Here is a 22,977-nt window from a genome sequence, read left to right on the forward strand (position 1 = left end):
CCGTCCAGCTCTACTCACCGCTGCAGCTTCTGTTGTACATGTTTGGAGCGGAGAGGAGTTGCAGCTGGAGTCAGAGTGAGGCGATCTGATCTGATCTGGTGTACGACCACCACAGACTCCACGCCCACCACACTGTGTATTTGGACGTGTATTTGTTCAGTGGTTGTTTGTTCATACTTCAGAGAGTAACCCCCTCCCACCACCACTTAGAAGAAACGGTTTCCCTTCTTGTCAGCTGCAGAAAACGCTGCACACATCTGCCCCCAATCTGACTCCAAAAAGGAACTGCACGTGTAAAGATCACCATGCTGTACATGACATACAGTCAAACCACTGTTCAGTTCAGCTACACCAGAGATCAGACACATAAGCAAATCGGGGAATATTGAAAATACAGAAAAAGTTGACCGATTTGTAAAAATAGAGAAAATTTGAAAAGCCCATATCTTGGACATGGAAGGAGTGAGAGAGCTACAATTTCAGACACAGCATCCAGACTGCAATGGTATCAATTTGTGTGAATTTGGGGCAAATTGGGGAATATTGAGAAAATATGGAAAGAGTTGACCCCGCGGTCATCAATTTGTAAAACTTGAAAAGCCCATATCTTGGACAAGGAAGGAGATAGAGAGCTCAAATTTCAGTTGCAGCATCCAGGCTGCAATGGCATCAATTTGTGGAATATTTAGAAAATACTGACAGAGTTGACCCTGCGGTCATTGATTTGTAAAACTAGAGAAAACTTGAAAAGCCCATATCTTGGACAAGGAAGGAGAGTTAGCTAGAGAGCTAAAAGTTCAGACAGCATCCAGACTGCAATGGCATCAATTTGGGGCAAATTGGGGAATATTGAGAAAAAGGTCATCTCTATGGAACTAGGATCATTTGCTGCAAGTTTGGGGAAAATTTTAATTTTGATCAAATTCGGGAAAAATTCATAGTAACCATGGACCAAATGGGTCATTTTTGTGAAAGGCCGATATTCTTGGTCAAGGAAAGAGCGAAACCTCTAGAAATTCAAACACATCATCTTTATGGCACTAGGATCATTTGCTGCAAGTTTGGCAGTGGAAAGTGCCTGAGCGCCATGACTGAAACAGAAGTAGCCGAAATAGCATAGTTGGGAGAGTGTTAAGGCAAACATACTGCATGTCATACATATCTCAATACAATTTTGCAATGTCTCTTTATTGGTGTCAGCAAATACAAAACATATGGACACTTGAGTGAATCTTTAACCTAAAGTGTAAAGTCTAAATAAGTTCCTGCTTGGAAGCATCAGTGTGGTTGTTGACCTAAACCTTCACGGAGCCGAGCTGAAAGCCTGTCAGACACAGTGTGAGACACATTTTAGTATGGGGGTAAATTTATTATTCAAATAAACACAAGTTTGGCAAGTATAAAATGTGATTCACAAACTTAACTGAAGCCTTCTTAAAATGCATTTGTGAAATAAGAAACCCATTTCCATCCAAATCTGTCTATAGGCCTCATGCAGCCTTAAAGGCCCAGATAACTTTAAGCATCTAGGAAGATTACATTACACATCAGTTGTTTGGGCCCAACTCATCCCAGTTGAATCACTTCATGTATGTCTGATGTGCGGTGAATCTGTGCAGGCCATGTCAGAGGTCAGAGTTTGCAGGGCGGCATTGTAAGAACCAGAGACTCCTACCAGGACTCGGACCTGGTTCTTCCATCAGCATGATGGCTGTGTTACCACGTTACACCACAGGAGTTTGTGAGGTTGCTACAGCGCCCTGCAATGGAGACACGAGGCATGATGGGCTGGGAGGAAATAAGTTTGACCTCAAGACTGTTACTGGGCAGAGTAATGAAGTCAAAGCTACTGAAACAGGCGTCATTGCTAAAGATGAGCCTACCTGCTCTAAATGTTCACTCATTTAACATTTCAGTACACAATAGTGTTCTTATTTCAATGCTCATTAAATAGTGCAATAGGAACTAATTAGACCAGAGCCCCGTTAGCCGGGACGTTTCCAGGTTTGGAGTCCAGGTTTGAGTTATAATGCTGGGTAGCAGAGCTACAATAGAGCTATAATAACTCTGGACTCTATAACTCTGGACTCAAACCTGGACTTGACCCGTTCCCACCTCCCACGGCGAGGACGAGGGGTTGGATTTTTGGGAGGCACCTATGCTAATTTTAACCCTTTAAGTGACCAGCAAGTTCATGTAGAATCTTGCAATTTCAAACAACCTTTTAAGATGCAAAACCACACAACCTTTAAAATGCAACCTTTTAAACACAACCTTTTTAAACCTGCAGAGGCAAAACCTTTTAGACACCTTTCAAACCTGCAGACGCAATACACCACAACCTTTAAACCACACCTTTTAAACCTCACAACCTTTAAACCACACCTTTTAAACCTCAAACTTTAAACCACACCTTTTAAACCTGCAGACGCAATACATCACGTTTAAAACTACAACGTTCAAAACCACAACCTTTAAACCTGCAGACGCAAAACCTCACAACCTTTAAACCACAACCTTTTACACCTGTAGACGCAATACACCACAACCTTTTAAACCTGCAGACGCAAAACCTCACAACCTTTTAAACCTCTTAAACCACAACCTTTTAAACCTCTTAAACCACAACCTTTTAAACCTTTTAAACCACAACCTTTTGAACCTGCAGAAGCAAAACCTCACCTTTAAACCACACCTTTTAAACCACCACAACCATTTAAACCTGCAGACGCAAAACCTTTTAAACCACAACCTTTTAAACCTTCAAACCACAACCTTTTAGACATGCAGAAGCAAAACCTCACAACCTTTAAACCACAACCTTTTAAACCTGCAGACGCAAAACCTTTCAAACCACAACCTTTTAAACCTTTCAAACCACAACCTTTTAGACATGCAGAAGCAAAACCTCACAACCTTTTAAACCACAACCTTTTAAACCTTTTAAACCACAACCTTTAAAACCACAACCTTTAAAACCACAACCTTTTAAACCACAACCTTTTAAACCTTTAAAACCACAACCTTTTAAACCTTTTAAACCACAACCTTTAAAACCACAACCTTTTAAACCACAACCTTTTAGACATGCAGAAGCAAAACCTCACAACCTTTAAACCACAACCTTTTAGACCTGCAGACGCAAAACCTCACCTTTTACCTCGCACCCTTTTAAACCAGCAGGCACACAACCTTTTAAACCTTTAAAACCACAACCTTTTAGACATGCAGAAGCAAAACCTCACAACCTTTAAAACCACAACCTTTTAAACCTGCAGACGCAAAACCTTTTAAACCACAACCTTTTAAACCTGCAGACGCAAAACCTTTAAAACCTCAACCTTTTAAACCTGCAGACGCAAAACCTTTTAAACCACAACCTTTTAAACCTGCAGACGCAAAACCTTTAAAACCTCAACCTTTTAAACCTGCAGACGCAAAACCTTTAAAACCACAACCTTTTAAACCTGCAGACGCAAAACCTTTAAAACCACAACCTTTTAAACCTGCAGACGCAAAACCTTTTCAACCACAACCTTTTAAACCTGCAGATGCAAAACCTTTTCAACCACAACCTTTTAAACCTGCAGACGCAAAACCTTTTCAACCACAACCTTTTAAACCACAACCTTTTAAACCTGCAGACGCACAACCTCACAACCTTTAAACCACAACCTTTTAAACCACAACCTTTTAGACATGCAGAAGCAAAACCTCACAACCTTTAAACCACAACCTTTTAAACCACAACCTTTTAGACATGCAGAAGCAAAACCTCACAACCTTTTAAACCTCTTAAACCACAACCTTTTAAACCTCTTAAACCACAACCTTTTAAACCTCTTAAACCACAACCTTTTAAACCTCTTAAACCACAACCTTTTAAACCTCTTAAACCACAACCTTTTGAACCTGCAGACGCAAAACCTCACCTTTAAACCACACCTTTTAAACCACCACAACCATTTAAACCTGCAGACGCAAAACCTTTTAAACCACAACCTTTTAAACCTGCAGACGCAAAACCTTTTAAACCACAACCTTTAAACCACAACCTTTTAAACCACAACCTTTGAAAATGAAGCAAAACCTCACAACCTTTAAAACCACAACCTTTAAAACCACAACCTTTTAAAAATGCAGAAGCAAAACCTCACAACCTTTTAAACCACAACCTTTTAAACCTTTTAAACCACAACCTTTTAAAAATGCAGAAGCAAAACCTCACAACCTTTTAAACCACAACCTTTTAAACCTGCAGACGCAAAACCTTTTAAACCACAACCTTTTAAACCTTTCAAACCACAACCTTTTAAACCTTTCAAACCACAACCTTTTAAACCTTTCAAACCACAACCTTTTAGACATGCAGAAGCAAAACCTCACAACCTTTAAATCACAACCTTTTAAACCACAACCTTTTAAACCTTTAAAACCACAACCTTTAAAACCTTTTAAACCACAACCTTTTAAACCACAACCTTTTAGACATGCAGAAGCAAAACCTCACAACCTTTTAAACCACAACCTTTTAGACCTGCAGATGCAAAACCTCACAACCTTTTAAACCTTTTAAACCACAACCTTTTAGACATGCAGAAGCAAAACCTCACAACCTTTAAACCACAACCTTTTAGACCTGCAGACGCAAAACCTCACCTTTTACCTCGCACCCTTTTAAACCAGCAGGCACACAACCTTTTAAACCTTTAAAACCACAACCTTTTAGACATGCAGAAGCAAAACCTCACAACCTTTAAAACCACAACCTTTTAAACCACAACCTTTTAAACCTGCAGACGCAAAACCTTTAAAACCTCAACCTTTTAAACCTGCAGACGCAAAACCTTTAAAACCACAACCTTTTAAACCTGCAGACGCAAAACCTTTAAAACCACAACCTTTTAAACCTGCAGACGCAAAACCTTTAAAACCACAGCCTTTTAAACCTGCAGACGCAAAACCTTTAAAACCACAACCTTTTGAACCTGCAGACGCAAAACCTTTTAAACCACAACCTTTTGAACCTGCAGACGCAAAACCTTTTAAACCACAACCTTTTAAACCTTTAAAACCACAACCTTTTAAACCTGCAGACGCAAAACCTTTTAAACCACAACCTTTTAAACCTTTAAAACCACAACCTTTTAAACCTGCAGACGCAAAACCTTTTAAACCACAACCTTTTAAACCTTTCAAACCACAACCTTTTAAACCTGCAGACGCAAAACCTTTTAAACCACAACCTTTTAAACCTGCAGACGCAAAACCTTTAAAACCACAACCTTTTAAACCTGCAGACGCAAAACCTTTAAAACCACAACCTTTTAAAACTGCAGACGCAAAACCTTTAAAACCACAACCTTTTAAACCTGCAGACGCAAAACCTTTAAAACCACAACCTTTTAAACCTGCAGACGCAAAACCTTTAAAACCACAACCTTTTAAACCTGCAGACGCAAAACCTTTAAAACCACAACCTTTTAAACCTGCAGATGCAAAACCTTTAAAACCACAACCTTTTAAACCTGCAGATGCAAAACCTTTTCAACCACAACCTTTTAAACCTGCAGACGCACAACCTTTTAAGCCTTTTAAACCACAACCTTTTAGACATGCAGAAGCAAAACCTCACAACCTTTAAACCACAACCTTTTAAACCACAACCTTTTAGACATGCAGAAGCAAAACCTCACAACCTTTTAAACCTCTTAAACCACAACCTTTTGAACCTCTTAAACCACAACCTTTTGAACCTGCAGACGCAAAACCTCACCTTTAAACCACACCTTTTAAACCACCACAACCATTTAAACCTGCAGACGCAAAACCTTTTAAACCACAACCTTTTAAACCTTTTAAACCACAACCTTTTAAACCTTTTAAACCACAACCTTTTAAACCTTCAAACCACAACCTTTTAGACATGCAGAAGCAAAACCTCACAACCTTTAAACCACAACCTTTTAAACCACAACCTTTTAGACATGCAGAAGCAAAACCTCACAACCTTTAAACCACAACCTTTTAGACATGCAGAAGCAAAACCTCACAACCTTTAAACCACAACCTTTTAGACATGCAGAAGCAAAACCTCACAACCTTTAAACCACAACCTTTAAAACCACAACCTCACAACCTTTAAACCACAACCTTTAAAACCACAACCTTTTAAACCTGCAGACGCAAAACCTTTTAAACCTTTCAAACCACAACCTTTTAAACCTTTCAAACCACAACCTTTTAAACCTTTCAAACCACAACCTTTTAGACATGCAGAAGCAAAACCTCACAACCTTTAAATCACAACCTTTTAAACCACAACCTTTTAAACCTTTAAAACCACAACCTTTAAAACCTTTTAAACCACAACCTTTTAAACCACAACCTTTTAGACATGCAGAAGCAAAACCTCACAACCTTTTAAACCACAACCTTTTAAACCTTTAAAACCACAACCTTTTAAACCACAACCTTTTAAACCACAACCTTTTAGACATGCAGAAGCAAAACCTCACAACCTTTAAACGACAACCTTTTAGACCTGCAGATGCAAAACCTCACAACCTTTTAAACCTTTTAAACCACAACCTTTTAGACATGCAGAAGCAAAACCTCACAACCTTTAAACCACAACCTTTTAGACCTGCAGACGCAAAACCTCACCTTTTACCTCGCACCCTTTTAAACCAGCAGGCACACAACCTTTTAAACCTTTAAAACCACAACCTTTTAAACCACAACCTTTTAGACATGCAGAAGCAAAACCTCACAACCTTTTAAACCACAACCTTTTAAACCTGCAGACGCAAAACCTTTAAAACCACAACCTTTTAAACCTGCAGACGCAAAACCTTTAAAACCACAGCCTTTTAAACCTGCAGACGCAAAACCTTTAAAACCACAGCCTTTTAAACCTGCAGACGCAAAACCTTTAAAACCACAACCTTTTGAACCTGCAGACGCAAAACCTTTTAAACCACAACCTTTTGAACCTGCAGACGCAAAACCTTTTAAACCACAACCTTTTAAACCTTTAAAACCACAACCTTTTAAACCTGCAGACGCAAAACCTTTAAAACCACAACCTTTTAAACCTGCAGACGCAAAACCTTTAAAACCACAACCTTTTAAACCTGCAGACGCAAAACCTTTAAAACCTGCAGACGCAAAACCTTTAAAACCACAACCTTTTAAACCTGCAGACGCAAAACCTTTAAAACCACAACCTTTTAAACCTGCAGACGCAAAACCTTTAAAACCACAACCTTTTAAACCTGCAGACGCAAAACCTTTTCAACCACAACCTTTTAAACCTGCAGACGCAAAACCTTTTCAACCACAACCTTTTAAACCTGCAGATGCAAAACCTTTTCAACCACAACCTTTTAAACCTGCAGACGCACAACCTTTTAAGCCTTTTAAACCACAACCTTTTAGACATGCAGAAGCAAAACCTCACAACCTTTAAACCACAACCTTTTAAACCACAACCTTTTAGACATGCAGACGCAAAACCTCACAACCTTTTAAACCTCTTAAACCACAACCTTTTGAACCTCTTAAACCACAACCTTTTGAACCTGCAGACGCAAAACCTCACCTTTAAACCACACCTTTTAAACCACCACAACCATTTAAACCTGCAGACGCAAAACCTTTTAAACCACAACCTTTTAAACCTTTTAAACCACAACCTTTTAAACCTTCAAACCACAACCTTTTAGACATGCAGAAGCAAAACCTCACAACCTTTAAACCACAACCTTTTAGACATGCAGAAGCAAAACCTCACAACCTTTTAAACCACAACCTTTTAGACATGCAGAAGCAAAACCTCACAACCTTTAAACCACAACCTTTTAGACATGCAGAAGCAAAACCTCACAACCTTTAAACCACAACCTTTTAGACATGCAGAAGCAAAACCTCACAACCTTTAAACCACAACCTTTTAGACATGCAGAAGCAAAACCTCACAACCTTTAAACCACAACCTTTAAAACCACAACCTTTTAGACATGCAGAAGCAAAACCTCACAACCCTTAAAACAACCACAACCTTTTAAACCCTTAAAACAACCACAACCTTTTAAACCCTTAAAACAACCACAACCTTTTAAACCCTTAAAACAACCACAACCTTTTAAACCCTTAAAACAACCACAACCTTTTAAACCCTTAAAACAACCACAACCTTTTAAACCCTTACAACCACAACCTTTTAAACCCTTACAACCACAACCTTTTAAACCTTTACAACCACAACCTTTTAAACCTTTACAACCACAACCTTTTAAACCACAACCTTTTAAACCTTTAAACCACAACCTTTTAAACCTTTAAAACCACAACCTTTTAAAACATTTAAAACCACAACCTTTTAAAACACAACCTTTTAAAACACAACCTTTTAGACATGCAGAAGCAAAACCTCACAACCTTTTAAACCACAACCTTTTAGACCTGCAGACGCAAAACCTCAACCTTTTACCTCACACCCTTTTAAACCATCAGGAACACAACCTTTTAAACCTTTAAAACACAACCTTTTATACCTGCAGACGCAAAACCTTAAAACGCAAAACCTTAAAACGCAAAACCTTGAAACGCAAAATCTTGAAACGCAAAACCTTGAAATACGCAAAACCTTGAAATACACAACCCTGAAATACATCCATGCGTCAGTCACCATCAGCAGCGTTTGTCCTTACTTGTTGCCGTCATCTCGTTGTGGGACCAGGAGTGTTTATACTCACCTGTTGCTGTCGTCTTGTTTGAGGATCAGGAGCGTTTGGTCCTTGTCTCTCACTGTCACGTTAAGGGCTCAGGAGCGTTTGGTTCCTGTCTCTTGTTAAGGGCTCTGGAGCATTTGGTTCTTGTCTCTTGTTAAGGGCTCTGGAGCGTTTGGTTCTTGTCTCTTGTTAAGGGCTCTGGAGCGTTTGGTTCTTGTCTCTGGCATCTCTGTCATCTTGTTGGGTGAAACAAAGCAGCACGGTCCAGGTGAAATTTATTGAGCCAGGTTAAACCATGACTGATTAAATGCGGGGGGACATGTTTACTTTGGAAGAGGTTTTGTCTTAGGGTCTTAGGTTAGGGTCTCTTTCCGGCTCACACTGACTAACTGACAAACTACAACAACATTACTCAAAAGTCAGAGTTGCAATTTACATACATTTATCTCCTGGGGTGATGTTTATGTTTGTGTGTGAATGTGCCAAGCTTGGTTTAGTCCACACCTGTCTTGGTTTAGTCCACACCTGTCTTGGTTTAGTCCACGTGCGACGGCGCCAAACTGGAAACACGCTCAGCGGAGACACAAATGCGCATGCGTCGTTTCCACAGCAGAAGGCAGAGGCTTGATGAGATCGTATCCGGCCCGTGAGATAAAAATCTGAGGTTTATCAAGATCTGCCCCGCCAGCCGATCGCGCACACACCACACTGATACACACTGCACCTCCCAGAATGCACTGCGATCCGTTTGCGGTTGCCGTAGCTGGTATAAACGTCCCCACGGAGCTGATGGAGCTCCGGTGGAGTGGTGCGTTCATGGCACAGTGGGACTCCCGGTCTCATCACCGAAACGACGCGATGCGTTTAATATCCAACAGTGTAAAACCATGAAAAGAGTGTAATAAAATAAGATGATAAGAATCCTACTGGAGACTCGAACACATGATGGCACACGTCCCACCAGATTAACCATTTGGTTGACTCTTTATGAAATATCAGTGTTTGTTAAATCATAAAATACAAAATCTAAGCGTTAAACCAAAGCACCAAACAATCCTTTGACTCCTTCACTATAAACTCAGCCTCATCTCTCATTATAAACCAGGAAGCTCACAGAGAAATGTTCGCTCCATGTCATCACTCTACACTTGGTCTCAGCTTGGATGTTGTTTGTGATCTCAGCTCCTTTAACAAGCGGAGAGTCTGTGTACACACACAGATGACTTAGTGCAGCTTTACACTACCATGACAGTGCAGTACAACAATGTGGATGAACAGATCAGATGGACCTGTGTCCATCTGTGTTTGTATCTGTGTGGAGTCTGGAGTGTCCTTATGGAACAGTTACATTTATTCAGAGGGAGATGGTTGATGGAGAGATGGTGAATTATACTGTAGATGCATTTCAGTGATGTTTGGAAGCAGGAAGCCATAACATGATAATTCTATCTTTACATTATCTATGTGCAATAGATCATCAATCGTACAGTACGACCACCACAGTGACTCCCGGACGTGATTTTGTTCAGTGGTTGTTTGTTTATACTTCTGAGAGTAACCCCTCCCCCTCCCACCACCAAACGCTGCACACATCTGCCCCCTATCTGACTCAAAAGGAACTGCACGTGTAAAGATCACCATGCTGTACATGACATACAGTCAAACCTCTGTTCAGTTTAGCTACACCAGAGATCAGACACATAAGCATGGTCAGACAGAAAGAACACGTTGAGTAGCTGTGATAATATGATATCATTTATTGTTTGGTGCAGCTAAGTAAGAATTAAGTAAGAATTCCCAATACTCACAAACGACAACTTCTTAGCTTTTCCTTTTCTGTTTTTTTTTTTAAAACTTTTTTTTTTGTTTGAGTCTCATTAATTTTTTTCTTATTGGTATTATAGAATTTATTTGTTCTGTGTTGTTTCTCTATGTCTTGACAAATTTGTATCTTAATCCAAGAGTAAAGTGTCACATATCATCACAAAATAATTTTAAGTAATAAGTTTCCTGATTAAAAAGTAATGCTGATATACAAGGTGGTTCTGCACAATGACATTGTATCATCACACGAACACATCAAAGTGTACATCGGATAAACAAATAATCAACACAGAAGCGCCGTCTGTTTGTTTTGCAACGGTCGAAGAAGAGTGAAAACACAAAAACAAAGAGAACCTGTTTCAGTTTGAGTTTTTCCTGCCCTCTGCTGGGCTTTAGGAGAAGTGTATTACCAAGCTACCCACTACTAACGTTTGCTTCCTGCTGTCGTTGCCGTGACAGGTATTGTTCTTCTCCCGGTGGTAAAGAAAAAGAACGACCGAATGAACAAATTGGAAAAAAGAGTGCAAAAGGAATGTCAGGGCGAAGAAAAGGTAAAAGGGTAAAAGTACAGCTGCTCAACTTTAATATGGAGGACGCAAAACTGACTTCCGGTCTTATTACGCTGACATGTCTTGCCTGTTTTCACATTTGAGGAACAAAATGTATAACTTAATTTCAATACTAATGTACAATCACTACCCCCAAAAAATACCTTTAACATTTAAGTAAAACTAATTAATACAAGGTACTTTATCCAGCGCTGACCAAAACAAACCTTGGATCGCTCTTCCGGCTTTCTTTTTATTTTGAAGCTGTGACCGGAAGTTATGTTCTTCGTCTGTTTCCTGGTTAGGCAACACATCGCCGCTGTCCTATTTGTCCAGCGCGCCTGCAGCCTATAACATGTGTGCGTGTTGTTTTGATTATTGACACAAGCCAATAGACTCGCTCTCTCCGCTGCCTTTAAACGAGCCCCAGCAGTCGGTTGCCGGTTTACGCGATGACCGTGACAGAGACGGTGTGACTTTCCGAGGCTAGAAGAAGAAGCTAGCTAGTTCGGTTAGCTAAGTGTCCTCCTGAAGCGTCCGTGTTCCGTCCACACATTCTCGCTTCAGCCCCCGCAGGTCTCTGTCCCGTTGTTGTCATGGCGCTGGTCACCGCGGTGAGGAGGCTGGCTCACCTCACGGCCCGGCAATGTCCGCGGAGGACGGCGGCGGCGCTCTGTCCGACGGGTCAGAGGAGTTTCACCGGCGGCTCGCAGCCTCTGAGGTGGGTGAAGCCGGGGCAAAGTACAAGAGCGCACCGGATAACTTTATTATTATTATTATTATTTCATCTGTTTTGGATTCACTTTAATACGTATTGTGCATTATAAGTTATTATTTATTAATTAGAATTACTGCATTTCCAGTCATACAAATTATTTTATTGTTTATTTATTTATTGTTTTTGATTATTACTTATTCTTAACTCTATCAAATACTGTACAAAATGACTAAAATTTCGGGTAATTGTGATGTTTTAATAGATTTAAATACTTTTCAGCAGTTAATCATTCATACAATTTTGTAGGTTCTGTTATCTAATCTCTAATCAATGAATATGATTTTTAAATTAACTGTGTAAAACATTTCATCTATTCAAAACAAGTTACAGTCTGAAAGGTCAAATGAACAATTCAACACAAATGTTTGTAATAGTAACGGGTAGGTTAGATTACTTTGCTATGAATAGATTATGTTCTATCAGTGGTCTTAGTCATTAATAGAGTATTTGTTCCACATTGCAGATAAATGAACTTTAGAGGTAATAACTTGATCATCTTGTTGTCTGTCAGTGTGTATTCATCAAGTTATAACCGTGTTTTTGAAGCCAACCTTGACTGTTGCACTCTGAGTGTGTACGCGCCCCAGTGACGTCATCCAGAGGCCCTGATGAGCAGAAGATGTAGCAGAAGTTGTGTTGTTGCGTTGGCCGCCTGCCACACATCGAGCCTTCACACGTCCCCGGAGGCCCGAGCGATTCGTCTCCTGGCAGAGGTGCAAGGCTCCGACCCTGAGGCGGACTTCCCAGGGACGAACCGCTGGGCTGGGTTGCGTAATAACTCTGCACTCCTGCCGCTTTCCCTTTTGAGTCGGAAAAGGTTTGGTGGTGAATCCATTTGGCCTCTAAACTGATTGACAGAGGCCTTGTGTGCTCACGTCAGCCTTGAACCCTCCTGCAGTTGTGTGGATTCGTCTTCAGTGTGGTGGAGGAGACATTGATAATAATGACGGGGTGTCGTAATGTTGAATTGCTTTATTGTTCATTAATCTGTGACACAGTGCACTGAAGTAACCCGCCTGTGAGGTTAATGAGTCAAAGGTCTGCACACTACTCTCTCTCTCCGGCTCCAGGCACAGTGGGTCAGTGTGGAGCAGGCAGTGTTAAGCAGAGGAAGAATGTCTGTCCTGTGATTCTGTCACATGCAACAAGGAAACGAGGAACTCCATGCACCGTGTAGTGATCAGATCTGACCACAGGAGGGCAGCAAAGTGTGGAAACGCACCGATAACTGGAAAACCGTTTCAGATGCGGTCATGTTTGGCCTTAAAAATGGGAGATTGAACACACTCTCACATTATTCTCTCTCTCCCCCTGTCTCTCTGTATGTGTGTGTGTGTTTAAGGTCAGACAATAAGGTGACGGTCCACTTCGTTAACAGAGACGGGGAGAAGATCACGGTGAAGGGCTCACCAGGAGACTCGCTGCTCGACATCGTCATTAACGAAGACCTTGATATTGATGGCTTCGGTATTTGCCCACACACACACACACACACACACACAAAGTTGTCTTTCTTTTGAGCGCTCCTCCTTCCAATTCTTCATTTTATGGCGTGTGTGTGTGTGTGTGTGTGTGTAGGAGCGTGCGAAGGAACTCTGGCCTGCTCCACTTGCCATCTGATCTTTGATGAGGACGTCTACAAGAAACTGGGTCCAGTCACAGACGAGGAGATGGACATGTTAGACCTGGCCTACGGCTTGACTGACACGTGAGAAACACACACATACACACACACTCTCTCACTCACTCTCACACACACACACCAGTGCTGATAAGAGAGTTCTTTGAATGATGAGATCAGTGGAGATTAATCAGGTTCACTAACAAAGACACTGTGTGTGTGTGTGTGTGTGTGTGTGTGTGTGTGTGTGTGTGTGTGTGTGTGTGTGTGTGTGTGTGTGTGTGTGTGTGTGTGTGTGTGTGTGTGTGTGTGTGTGTGTGTGTGTGTGTGTGTGTGTGTCTCTCTCCCCCTCCCCTCCCCTCCCTCAGGTCTCGTCTGGGTTGCCAGATCTGCCTGACAAAGTCGCTGGACGGCATAGTGGCCAGGGTTCCAGAGAGCGTAGCCGACATCAGGCAGAGCCAAGACGAATCGGCTTAGCAAAAGGAGCAGTGTGTCCTCGTGTGTGTGTGTGTGTGTGTGTGTGTGTGTGTGTGTGTGTGTGGCTGGGCTGATGGGAGCTGAGGCAAACTCAATCCTGTCCTCCAGTTTGTAGAAGTGCCTTTACACTAACAAGTAAAAAAAAGAAACCGGCTGATTGGATTTGCCAGGAATGGAGAGAAGGTTCCATCCTTCCCCTCAGTGCCGTGCCCACATCTGTCTCTCTCACACACACACACACATACACACACACACACACACACACACACACAACGTACACTGACTGAAACGCCTTTACATGCACGTTGAAAGTTTGCTTGTACTCCGATTAAGGCAGGAAATGGATTGGAACTTGAAACCAGAAAGAAGCAGCAGACGTAATCTGAGCGAAGCACAGCTGCACAGGTTTCCCTCTCTGTGGCGTTTCTGCCTTAACGCCGTGGCGTGTGTGTAAACATAGTGGACACCACTAACCATCATCCTTTATGCCAGTCTATTGTTTTATCCTACAAAGTATCTATACGCCTCAAGTTGTTGGTTTTTATCCAATCATGTAACGATTCCATAATGTGATTGTACATAGCTAGAGTGAACATATATACACTGATGTATAGAGGACATGATGTAATAAAGATCACATTTCTTATCTAACAGAACACAGCATCATTTCACTCACAGGTCCTTTAATTCTCAAATGCAACATTTCTTATCTTAACACAGCGAGGGAATACAATCAGTGTGATACAGTTTGCGTGTGTGTGTGTGAGTCTCATATGAAGAATGTCTTGTATTGGCTATAAAAACTGTACCACCATGAAACCTAAGCAGTTAAAGAAAGATAATGAATAATAAAGTAACAGTTGGTAAAGAAAAAGTGGAAGCTTAAGTATGAAGTTAAATCAACAAAGCACAAATGTTTAAAGAGTTTCCTTAATGAATAATCTCACAAATCACAGTCAAGTCAATCAAAACTATAAAAAATAATATTAATAAGTACATCTACTGGCTAAGTAGGTCTGAATTGACAGTTAAGATCTCTTAGAACTACCTTAAAGTAAATGCAAAGTGCTGTTGTAAGCATAATTTGTCCATAAGACTAAATTAAACTCAACACTCCCTACCTAAGAGCGGCTCGTACGTCATTGATCATGTAAAGTCGTTGTACAATGGATCAATATCTGGATCAGCTACAGAAATGTAAATAAACTTCCACACTCAATATTTGTTCGGTTTCTAAGGAGTAACTATGCACACCGCTATTCTTTTTTCAATTGATAAAGGAATCCTCTGCTCATTTACGGGTCACTTCTGAGGCTTCTGATTGGCTGAGACAGTCAACTCTGAGCTTTAGTTACCTTGGGTAACCGTCTCTGGTGTAGTTACCTGCTGTCACCAGAGGGGGCAGCACAACACAGCTACACAGGGGCTTTGACATATCTCCCAACATATTTGTAGATCCAGAACAAGTAGATGATGTAAACAATCTTGCTATACAATTAATTGACGTGATGAATGGAATCTGATTTCAAGGTAACGGAACATAACGTCTCACTATTTGCCGTCTAGTTCACGATGAAGAAGGCAGCAGCAGGCCGTTTCCTTTAGCAGACTTTAACTTTGGCCAAATTGGATGCAAAAATGGCTTTACCCAGTCTGTTTAGACGGCAATAGAGAATATGAATTCAGCCTTTTAGGACATTTAAGCGCAAACCAATCACATTCACTTAGTGGCAATAAGATCTTAACTTCTGGATTAAATGTACCTATTTAGTTTTGAAGTTAAATGTTTCTCCCTGTTTCTTCTAATACAGCAAACTACATGATGTCAGGCAAAATTTAAATCCCACTTAACTGCATGGTTTGAACACTAATAAGGCCAACAGGTTTTGGGTTCTAACAGGTCTGTAACATTTAAAGGTGGAGAGAACGTTTATACTTACAGTCTGAGCGTATTTCTGAACTTTCCAAACACTGGTGGATATTTTGACAATCACACATACGACTCCTCAGCGAACAGAAGCTGGTCAAAGTCTGGCTCGGCTGTTGGATTACTGCACCTCCTCAGCCACTCTCTGCGACTCTCTACCAGGGCCAGCGCCACCTGCTGGCCGCTCTGGGGGTGACTGTGCGGGTGGGACGAGAAGTAGTCCCTCACCGCTCTGGTGGTGTGAGGGGAGAGGCAGAAGCGGGTCTCTGGCGTCCCTCCCCGCAGATCCGCACGCGAGATCTTCAGTCCTGGGTCGCTGGGGAGCCTCGAGCGGAAGAGGCCGACGGCTCGCTGTCCGGGTTCTGATCCCCGCCGCCGCGCCAGCCTGACCTTGCGCTCCCCCTCTGTGGAGAGAGACTTGTGTAACTTGAACAGGGACAGAGTCGGACCTGCCTTCTTGTAAAACAGAGGATGTGATGGCTGCTTGCGCTGGGTTGCGTCGTTTTCAGTCGCTTGCTTCTGCTTGGTGATGGCGTCGTCCTCCGAGGCCTTTGCCTTCGCGTTGATGTCATTGAGCTGCCTGAGACTGAACTGGGAGTCTGGGGACTGGATGTAGGGAGAGACGCTATCCTTTGAGGGTCTGCAGGAGGGCTTGGGTTGATGTTTTCCTGCTCCTCCTTCCTCGTTTCCTTTTCTCGGGCCGAGCGCCTTATCAGCGGCGTCGTCCTGTTCACAGACACATGCAGAGATACAATGAGAGAGACAGACAGGTGCAGAAAGCAAATCCCATCAATTATTCAAGCTGTGAGTCACAAAAACATCTGCCAAAGTCCTCACCATAGGTTTATCCTCCTCTTCCTCCTTCTCCATGTCATCTTGTTGGGTTCTTGACAACCTGCGGTCTTTCTTGAGCCAGGTGTTTGGGTGGAGGCCCCTGCTGCCTATCAAAGATCCCCAGTTGAGTGGCTCTTTGGGCGGGGACCCTTTTGGACCCTCCCTGTGCTCTGGATGCCCACCCGGGTCCAGAACGGAGCTCAGGGTGAACTGTGTGTAGGGGCAGGAGGCCTGTGGAGGTTCCCTCTGCTGGGTTTGATCACTGCCGAGGGAGTGAAGGGAGTCCAGGGAGTCCAGGGAGGGGGGAGTTTGTGCAGGGGAGGAGGGGCCTGACTCAGACTGGTATCCCTTCCTCCTGCTCTGACTCCCGGAGTGTGTGCGAGTGAGTGTGTGGCTGCTGGGAAACTCGTCATCTTCCTCCTCACCCTCACCCAGAAACTCAGCCGTGTATTTTATGGCCGGCTCAGAACGCCTCCGCCTTCTACGCCGGGCCTCCAGGGACAGGGAGTGCAGAGTGGAGGACGTGCCGGCATCTGAGGGGTCGTGGCCGGGGCAGGGCGGAGCTGTGTCTGGGTCCCGTGGCACGCCTCTGGTTCTCCCCAGTCGGTGAGGAGCACGTGTAGGGGGAAGATCTGGGTCAGGGTCCTCGTCGTTGTCGCTGAATGTGAGAAACGAGTCCAGACTGCCTTTCAGCGGTTCGGTGCTGAGCCCTCCACTTCTGCGGCGGAGGCTTGGCGAGCCGCCGCTGCTGCCGTCGCCATCCAGCTCGTTCTCCAGACTGTCATAGGGCGAGTCGGTCAGAGGGTCCGGCCAGGAATCTGATGATCCAAGGAGAGGCAGTGGAGCAGAGGGAGAGACGGGAGAGTTGTTGATGCAAAACCAAGGATATGAGAATTCAGACATGTTGCACATTTATGGCCACAAAAACACACTCCTGGTCAGATGACTCCCTTTTGTACCTGTTGCCTTCTCCTCTCCTCTTTGCGGCGGCCCTCCAAACAGGGAGGACGGTTCCTCTCCCAGGATCTGCTGACAGTGTTCAATCATGAACTTCACCAAGTCGCAAACCTGGAGGAGAGAAGGAAACATTCTGAAGGCCACCAGGACGATCTTTGTAACATCTTAACCTTATCTTTCCTGCAATTCCACAGAAAGTTACAGTTTTGTCCAGCAGCTTGACAGTGGACTTCATGAATCCAAAGATTAGTAACAAACTTTCAAAGAGTCCATGTTTGTGTAAGCTGTGTGAGATCATTCTGCGTCTCACCTTCCTCGTCCCCTCGCCCTCCACCTCCTGGCTGCACAGCTCTCCGGGGGGCCACAGCAAACTGGGAGCGATGCACACCGACAGATTGAAGCCGGTCATCTGGTTCTCGTGGGCGTGGCCCCGGATGCCATGCAGCACTGCCAGCAGGTGGCGTAGCAACAAAGCGTTTCCTCTGGGCAGCCGACAAATCATCCTGCAGACAGAGGCCGGGTCCCATTAGTGCGCAGGATTTCATATCCATGCACTGTGTGTGTGTGTGTGTGTGTGTGTGTGTGTGTGTGTGTTACCTCTGTATGTCCTGCACCTGTTCTTCCTCCTCCTCCTCTTCCTCCAGCACATCTGTCCATTCCTCATACAGCTCAGAACACAGCAGGCTGCCAGGGACGCTGCGCAAGAAATCCTGAGGACAACACACACACACACACACACACGCGCACACACACACACACACACACACACACACACACACACACACACACACACACACACACGCACGCACGCACGCACGCACGCACGCACGCACGCACACACACATCCCAAAGTGTTAAATGATATACCATTAAATTATAATCCTGAATTTAAGAGAGCTTCATCTGCATCCAACTACTTCCTGCAGGAAACGCCGGTCACAGAAAGACGGAGCAGTTTAAGAACTCCTGTGATGAATCTCCTGTGATCGATCCAGATAATCTGATATTATCACCTGGGATTACTTTCACCAGATAATCCAGTCACGCCTGTTTTGAACATCTTGTCCTGCTGGTGTTGCTGTACAGAGTGTTAAAGAGCTTAGATGTTCTAACAGATGTGGGTCACTAATGCTTTTGACACATCTCGTACCTTGAAGACTCCGGCTATGATGAAGACGTGGTCTCGCGTGAGAGGAAGCTGGAACTCCCCGCCGTCCAGAGAGTCACGCAGCTCCCTGACGGCCCGAGCGCCGGCGGGCCGACGGAAAATCCCCCGAGTCCACGAACCCTCGTGGTAGAGAAACGTCAGCATGTCCTAGGGAGAGAAAGAGCGAATGACCAGCAATGCATACTGAGTGAAAACAGAGGGCGGGCAGTATTGAGCTGGACGTTGGGAGTGTGCTGCGCCCGCTCACTGTGATTGGCTTGGGCAGACAGTCCTCCACACAAATGGAGCCGAGCGGTTGGCCGAACAGGCACCCGCGGGAGGCGCCGGCGAGAGATGCCGACAAGTCGCTGAGGTTTGATGAGGAGCCCCGCCAGAAGGCCCAGTTGATGAGGGAGCGTCTCCGCTTGAAGGACTTCTGGGACAACTCTGAAACGCCACAACATGTCAAACCTCAACACCACATGTTTGCTCAAGGGCACTGGCACTGCTTCCCGCGAACGATGGCACCTACACACCTGCAGACGTGTGCTCTTGTGTTGGTACAAGTAGGTGCGGCTTCAGGATGAACTGGTAGTGCCTGTCTGCCTGCCGCTGCAGCGCCCTCTGTCTGTCGGCGTCGTCTCTGCCACCGCCGCCGCCTCCCTGAGACGCCAAATGTCTCACGTGACTCATCAGGATACTGAAGGGAAACTCGTGACCTGGGGACACGCAAAGAGACGCATCACACACTGGAGCCTCTGACACCGAGCCACTTATACAGGATCTGTGAAACCAGAACCACTGAGTCCGACCCACTGACCAATGAGAGGATAGGGGGCGTTGTCCCTTTTGGAGATGACCCACAGCTGGTAGTCTTTCACGTTTCCCTGAAGAAAACAGAGACGATAAAACTGAGGAGAACAAAATGTAAAACACAAAACACAAAGCTGTTTCTTTCCTTTGAGTTGCTAGGTGACGCCGCCCGACAGGACGACCTGACGGAACTCCACACTCACATTGATGCCAAACTGCTGCAGGGCCAGACGTATGACCTCGTTGGTGGAGTCGGAGTTGCTGACAGGTATAGTCTTGGTCTAATGAGGGAACAGTTAAGGTGACGTCAGAGGAGACGGGACGTTGTGCATCGTAGCGTTTGTAAGTGTAGGGATGTAAACGTACCGTAGCAAAACTATTGATCCCCTTTCCGTACACTCGCAGAGGAATCGTCTTAGGCTCCTCCCTCTCCTTCTCCTCTTTTATGCAGCTGTGGAGAGAGCGAGAAGCAAAGGAAATTATCAGTTTTTTCTCTCTCTCTCACACACACACACACGCACACACGCACACGCACACACACACACACACACACACACACACAATTTACGCACAATTTACCTTTTGAGGAGGGAAAGCCATCTCTCCTTCTGTTCTGCTGAGCTGATGGAAACATGAACAGAAAACATCATAAATCTGTGTGTGTGTGTGTGTGTGTGCGCATGTGTGTGTGTGTGTGTGTCTGTGTGCTACCTGAAAGTAGCCACGCAGTTGCAGGTGGGCCAACCCATGACGAAGCTCCTCTCTGGGTTGATGCTGCCCTCACACACCTCCTCTATGGAGCCTGCCATCCACATCTCACACACACTCGCCTGGGCCTTCTGCTTGAAGTGGTTGGCTGACCTGGCAATGCAGAGAGGACCTAATGTAAACACACACACACACTCGAAACAACACACATCTAATCTGAACCCTACACTGGATTTTGAAAACCCGAAACTGGTTTGCCTGTGAATCAATGCACACACACACACACACACACACACACACACACACACACACACACACACACACACACACACACACACGTGCCCTTACTTGGCCTTGGCGATAACCAGTATGTCGCTGAACAGGAAGAGGTGTCTGTCCTGAGTCTGCAGTCCGGTCTTCAGCTGAGCGTGGCAGTGCAGAAGGAGCGACCTGTCAGAGCCCGACAGCAGGGACTGGACCAAAGGACACGTGTCCGGACACACGGGGACCAGCAGGCTCTCCCTGGAACCACAACACACACACACACAGTCGTATACTTCAGGGATTGGAGAGAAAAACGGCTGTAATTCTATCACCAACCTCTGCTACAGTGTGACTGCTCTGTAACCATGAGCAGCAGCCAACTCATCAAACATTTCTCTCTCTATCTTTATTGGATTATTCTCTCTCTCTCTCTCTCTCTCTCTCTCTCTCTCTCTCTCTCTCTCTCTCTCTCTCTCTCTCTCTCTCTCTCTCTCTCTCTCTCTCTCTCTCTCTCCTCCCGTCTTTGATTTGCTCGCTTCCCTGGGTCAAGAGCTGGAGACGTCTATGATCTCAGTGATGTTCTCCTTTCAGCCCACTTTGGCCAAAATCTACATAAGGTGCACCTGGGTTGGCATGGTAACACATTTTGTTAGGATGTAAGAGATGGCGGCGTCGATGTCAGAGAGCACACTGTCTCTACAAATAAGGTAGCAGAAGAACAGAAAAGGATTCATGGATCATATGAGCAACTGCAAGTGTGTGTGTGTGTGTATGTGAGTTGATTCAAGAGCAGAAGCAAGGGGGAGGAAATGGTAACGAGTGTGTGTGCAGGTCATTTGTTGTCCACCTCTCCAGGATCCATATAATGAGGTTACATCACTTTCCTGCCTGCAGTGTGAAGAAACTCCTAATCCTCCTCCTGGCCCAAGCAGGATTATCCATCCCAACGTCTCAATCTAAACGTCCTGGCTTTACACCTGTGGCATGCCAAGTGTGTGTGTGTGTGAGAATAGGTTCTAGTTCTTTCTAGGAGAAGCTGAGCTGCTGTTGTGTAATCACTGTTACCTGGAGATGGTCTTGGACCTGGTGAGAGCCTTGGTGAGGACCGTGGACGGGGCGGACTGACGGCGACAACTCTGCGTCATCCTCTAGAAGAGAAGAAGAGAAGACAGAAAGGCGAGGTTGAGAAGGTTGAGGTTGGGGGCGACCACGCATGTTTACACGCTCAGTAATGATCGGCACATTCATCACAGATGTCAGGACTCGCCGCGGCCTCCAAAAACGACAGGAACCGTCGGAGTGCGGCTGGAGAGATTGGACACAGGAATGTTGAAGCGTGAAGATAAGCCAGGCGCCGACGTTTGATCGGCTTCACAATACTTTATAGTGTTGAATCCTCTCACGCTGCTGCTATAACTATAACACAACCCGTCCTGATGGAAACGTGCCACTGCAGCGCCCAATATAATCCTCAGCTCCCTCAGCGCTCAGACCACCTGCTGCTTTCCGCCCCACTCAGATCCTATTATCCTAATTTCCTCACAGGGAGCGTTTGAGATTCATTTTAATCTAATTGTTGAAAGGATTTTGTGAGCGTGGAGCAGACCGACAACCTTACACAACTCATAATTGTTTTGCTGCACGTATACGATAAACAATCTGTATGCAGACGTGTGTGGTATAGGAGTGTGACTTCCTGTTGGACGTGCTCTGTGATTTATGAGCAGTTGTTCAGGCTGGATCAGGAGCATGTGAACGTACAGTGTGTTCTATCTGACGCCAGCTTCTACCTTGAGTTCTTGTGATTAATGCCAGGTCTGCAAACACTCTAAGCACTGTAACTGCATGAGGGATGTATGGAACAGCATGATCAACAAGCTTAATCAGATGTTCCCCTGCGTTTAGGAATTCCACTTAGGAGCCAGACTTACTCATTTGATCTTCTCCTGGTCGTTAGAATCAGGTTTGAAACTCATGTCTGCTTTTTAAAACTAACTGTTCCGAAAATCCACAAACTCCAGAGGTCATTTTTTCTCTCCCCTTCATGTCCACACATTATTGACATTTCACAATGTAATATCAAAGATTTAGCAGGGTCACAGAGTGGTGAAACATTCCTTCTCACGTCAGCCACAATGGCAGCTTTCAGCTCTGTGTAAAAACCAGAAGATACAAGTCTGCTGGTGGGAAAGAACTCCAGAACTCTCAGACCGAAATGAAAACTTCATGTATTTAACCCAAAGTGAGGTCAAGTGAGACTTTGTCAGACGTTCAGACTGATTGTAGATCTTCACAGTTTCAGAGGAGGACATCTACAGCTGGAGGCGACAGACCAGAAAGTGGA

The 22,977-nt window shown here is 44.4% G+C and overlaps 2 protein-coding genes across 3 annotated transcripts; one reads left to right on the plus strand and one right to left on the minus strand.

The window, feature by feature from the left end:
* The first annotated feature begins 11,405 nt into the window (after window positions 1–11,405).
* Window positions 11,406–15,197, plus strand: LOC143002389 (adrenodoxin-like). 2 transcript variants are annotated; one of them, XM_076152470.1, is made up of 5 exons: window positions 11,406–11,828; window positions 13,228–13,352; window positions 13,464–13,593; window positions 13,875–14,004; window positions 14,037–15,197. In XM_076152470.1, the coding sequence occupies exons 1-4, from the start codon at window positions 11,704–11,706 to the stop codon at window positions 13,981–13,983; spliced, it is 489 nt and encodes a 162-aa protein (XP_076008585.1). In that variant the 5' UTR covers window positions 11,406–11,703; the 3' UTR covers window positions 13,984–14,004; window positions 14,037–15,197. The 2 variants fall into 2 exon arrangements, with proteins under 2 accessions (XP_076008585.1, XP_076008584.1); XM_076152469.1 differs by having other exon boundaries at window positions 13,875–15,197.
* A 776-nt stretch (window positions 15,198–15,973) lies between these two features.
* LOC143002360 (rho GTPase-activating protein 20-like) lies at window positions 15,974–21,778 on the minus strand. Its single transcript, XM_076152432.1, has 15 exons — window positions 21,699–21,778; window positions 20,718–20,891; window positions 20,373–20,522; window positions 20,241–20,282; window positions 20,028–20,112; window positions 19,865–19,942; window positions 19,669–19,735; window positions 19,385–19,567; window positions 19,117–19,295; window positions 18,852–19,016; window positions 18,299–18,411; window positions 18,012–18,204; window positions 17,704–17,812; window positions 16,748–17,562; window positions 15,974–16,636 (listed from the first exon to the last, which is right to left on the minus strand). Exons 1-15 carry the CDS (start codon window positions 21,776–21,778, stop codon window positions 15,974–15,976), a joined length of 3,096 nt encoding a protein of 1,031 aa, XP_076008547.1.
* Window positions 21,779–22,977: the final 1,199 nt, after the last annotated feature.

This window comes from Genypterus blacodes, unplaced genomic scaffold, assembly GCF_046128005.1.
Source record: "Genypterus blacodes isolate CSIRO-AG114 ecotype Tasmania unplaced genomic scaffold, CSIRO-AGI_Gbla_v1 ptg000056l_1, whole genome shotgun sequence".
Taxonomy (NCBI): domain Eukaryota; kingdom Metazoa; phylum Chordata; class Actinopteri; order Ophidiiformes; family Ophidiidae; genus Genypterus; species Genypterus blacodes.

Coding starts and splice junctions, on each gene's coding strand:
- LOC143002389 (XM_076152469.1), top strand. CDS start 11,704: ATGGCGCTGGTCACCGCGGTGAGGAGGCTGGCTCACCTCACGGCCCGG. Junction 11,829..13,227: donor GGCGGCTCGCAGCCTCTGAG/GTGGGTGAAGCC, acceptor TGTGTGTTTAAG/GTCAGACAATAAGGTGACGG. Junction 13,353..13,463: donor CCTTGATATTGATGGCTTCG/GTATTTGCCCAC, acceptor GTGTGTGTGTAG/GAGCGTGCGAAGGAACTCTG.
- LOC143002360 (XM_076152432.1), bottom strand. CDS start 21,778: ATGACGCAGAGTTGTCGCCGTCAGTCCGCCCCGTCCACGGTCCTCACC. Junction 20,283..20,372: donor AACTGCGTGGCTACTTTCAG/GTAGCACACAGA, acceptor TGTTTCCATCAG/CTCAGCAGAACAGAAGGAGA. Junction 19,296..19,384: donor ACAAGAGCACACGTCTGCAG/GTGTGTAGGTGC, acceptor GTGGCGTTTCAG/AGTTGTCCCAGAAGTCCTTC.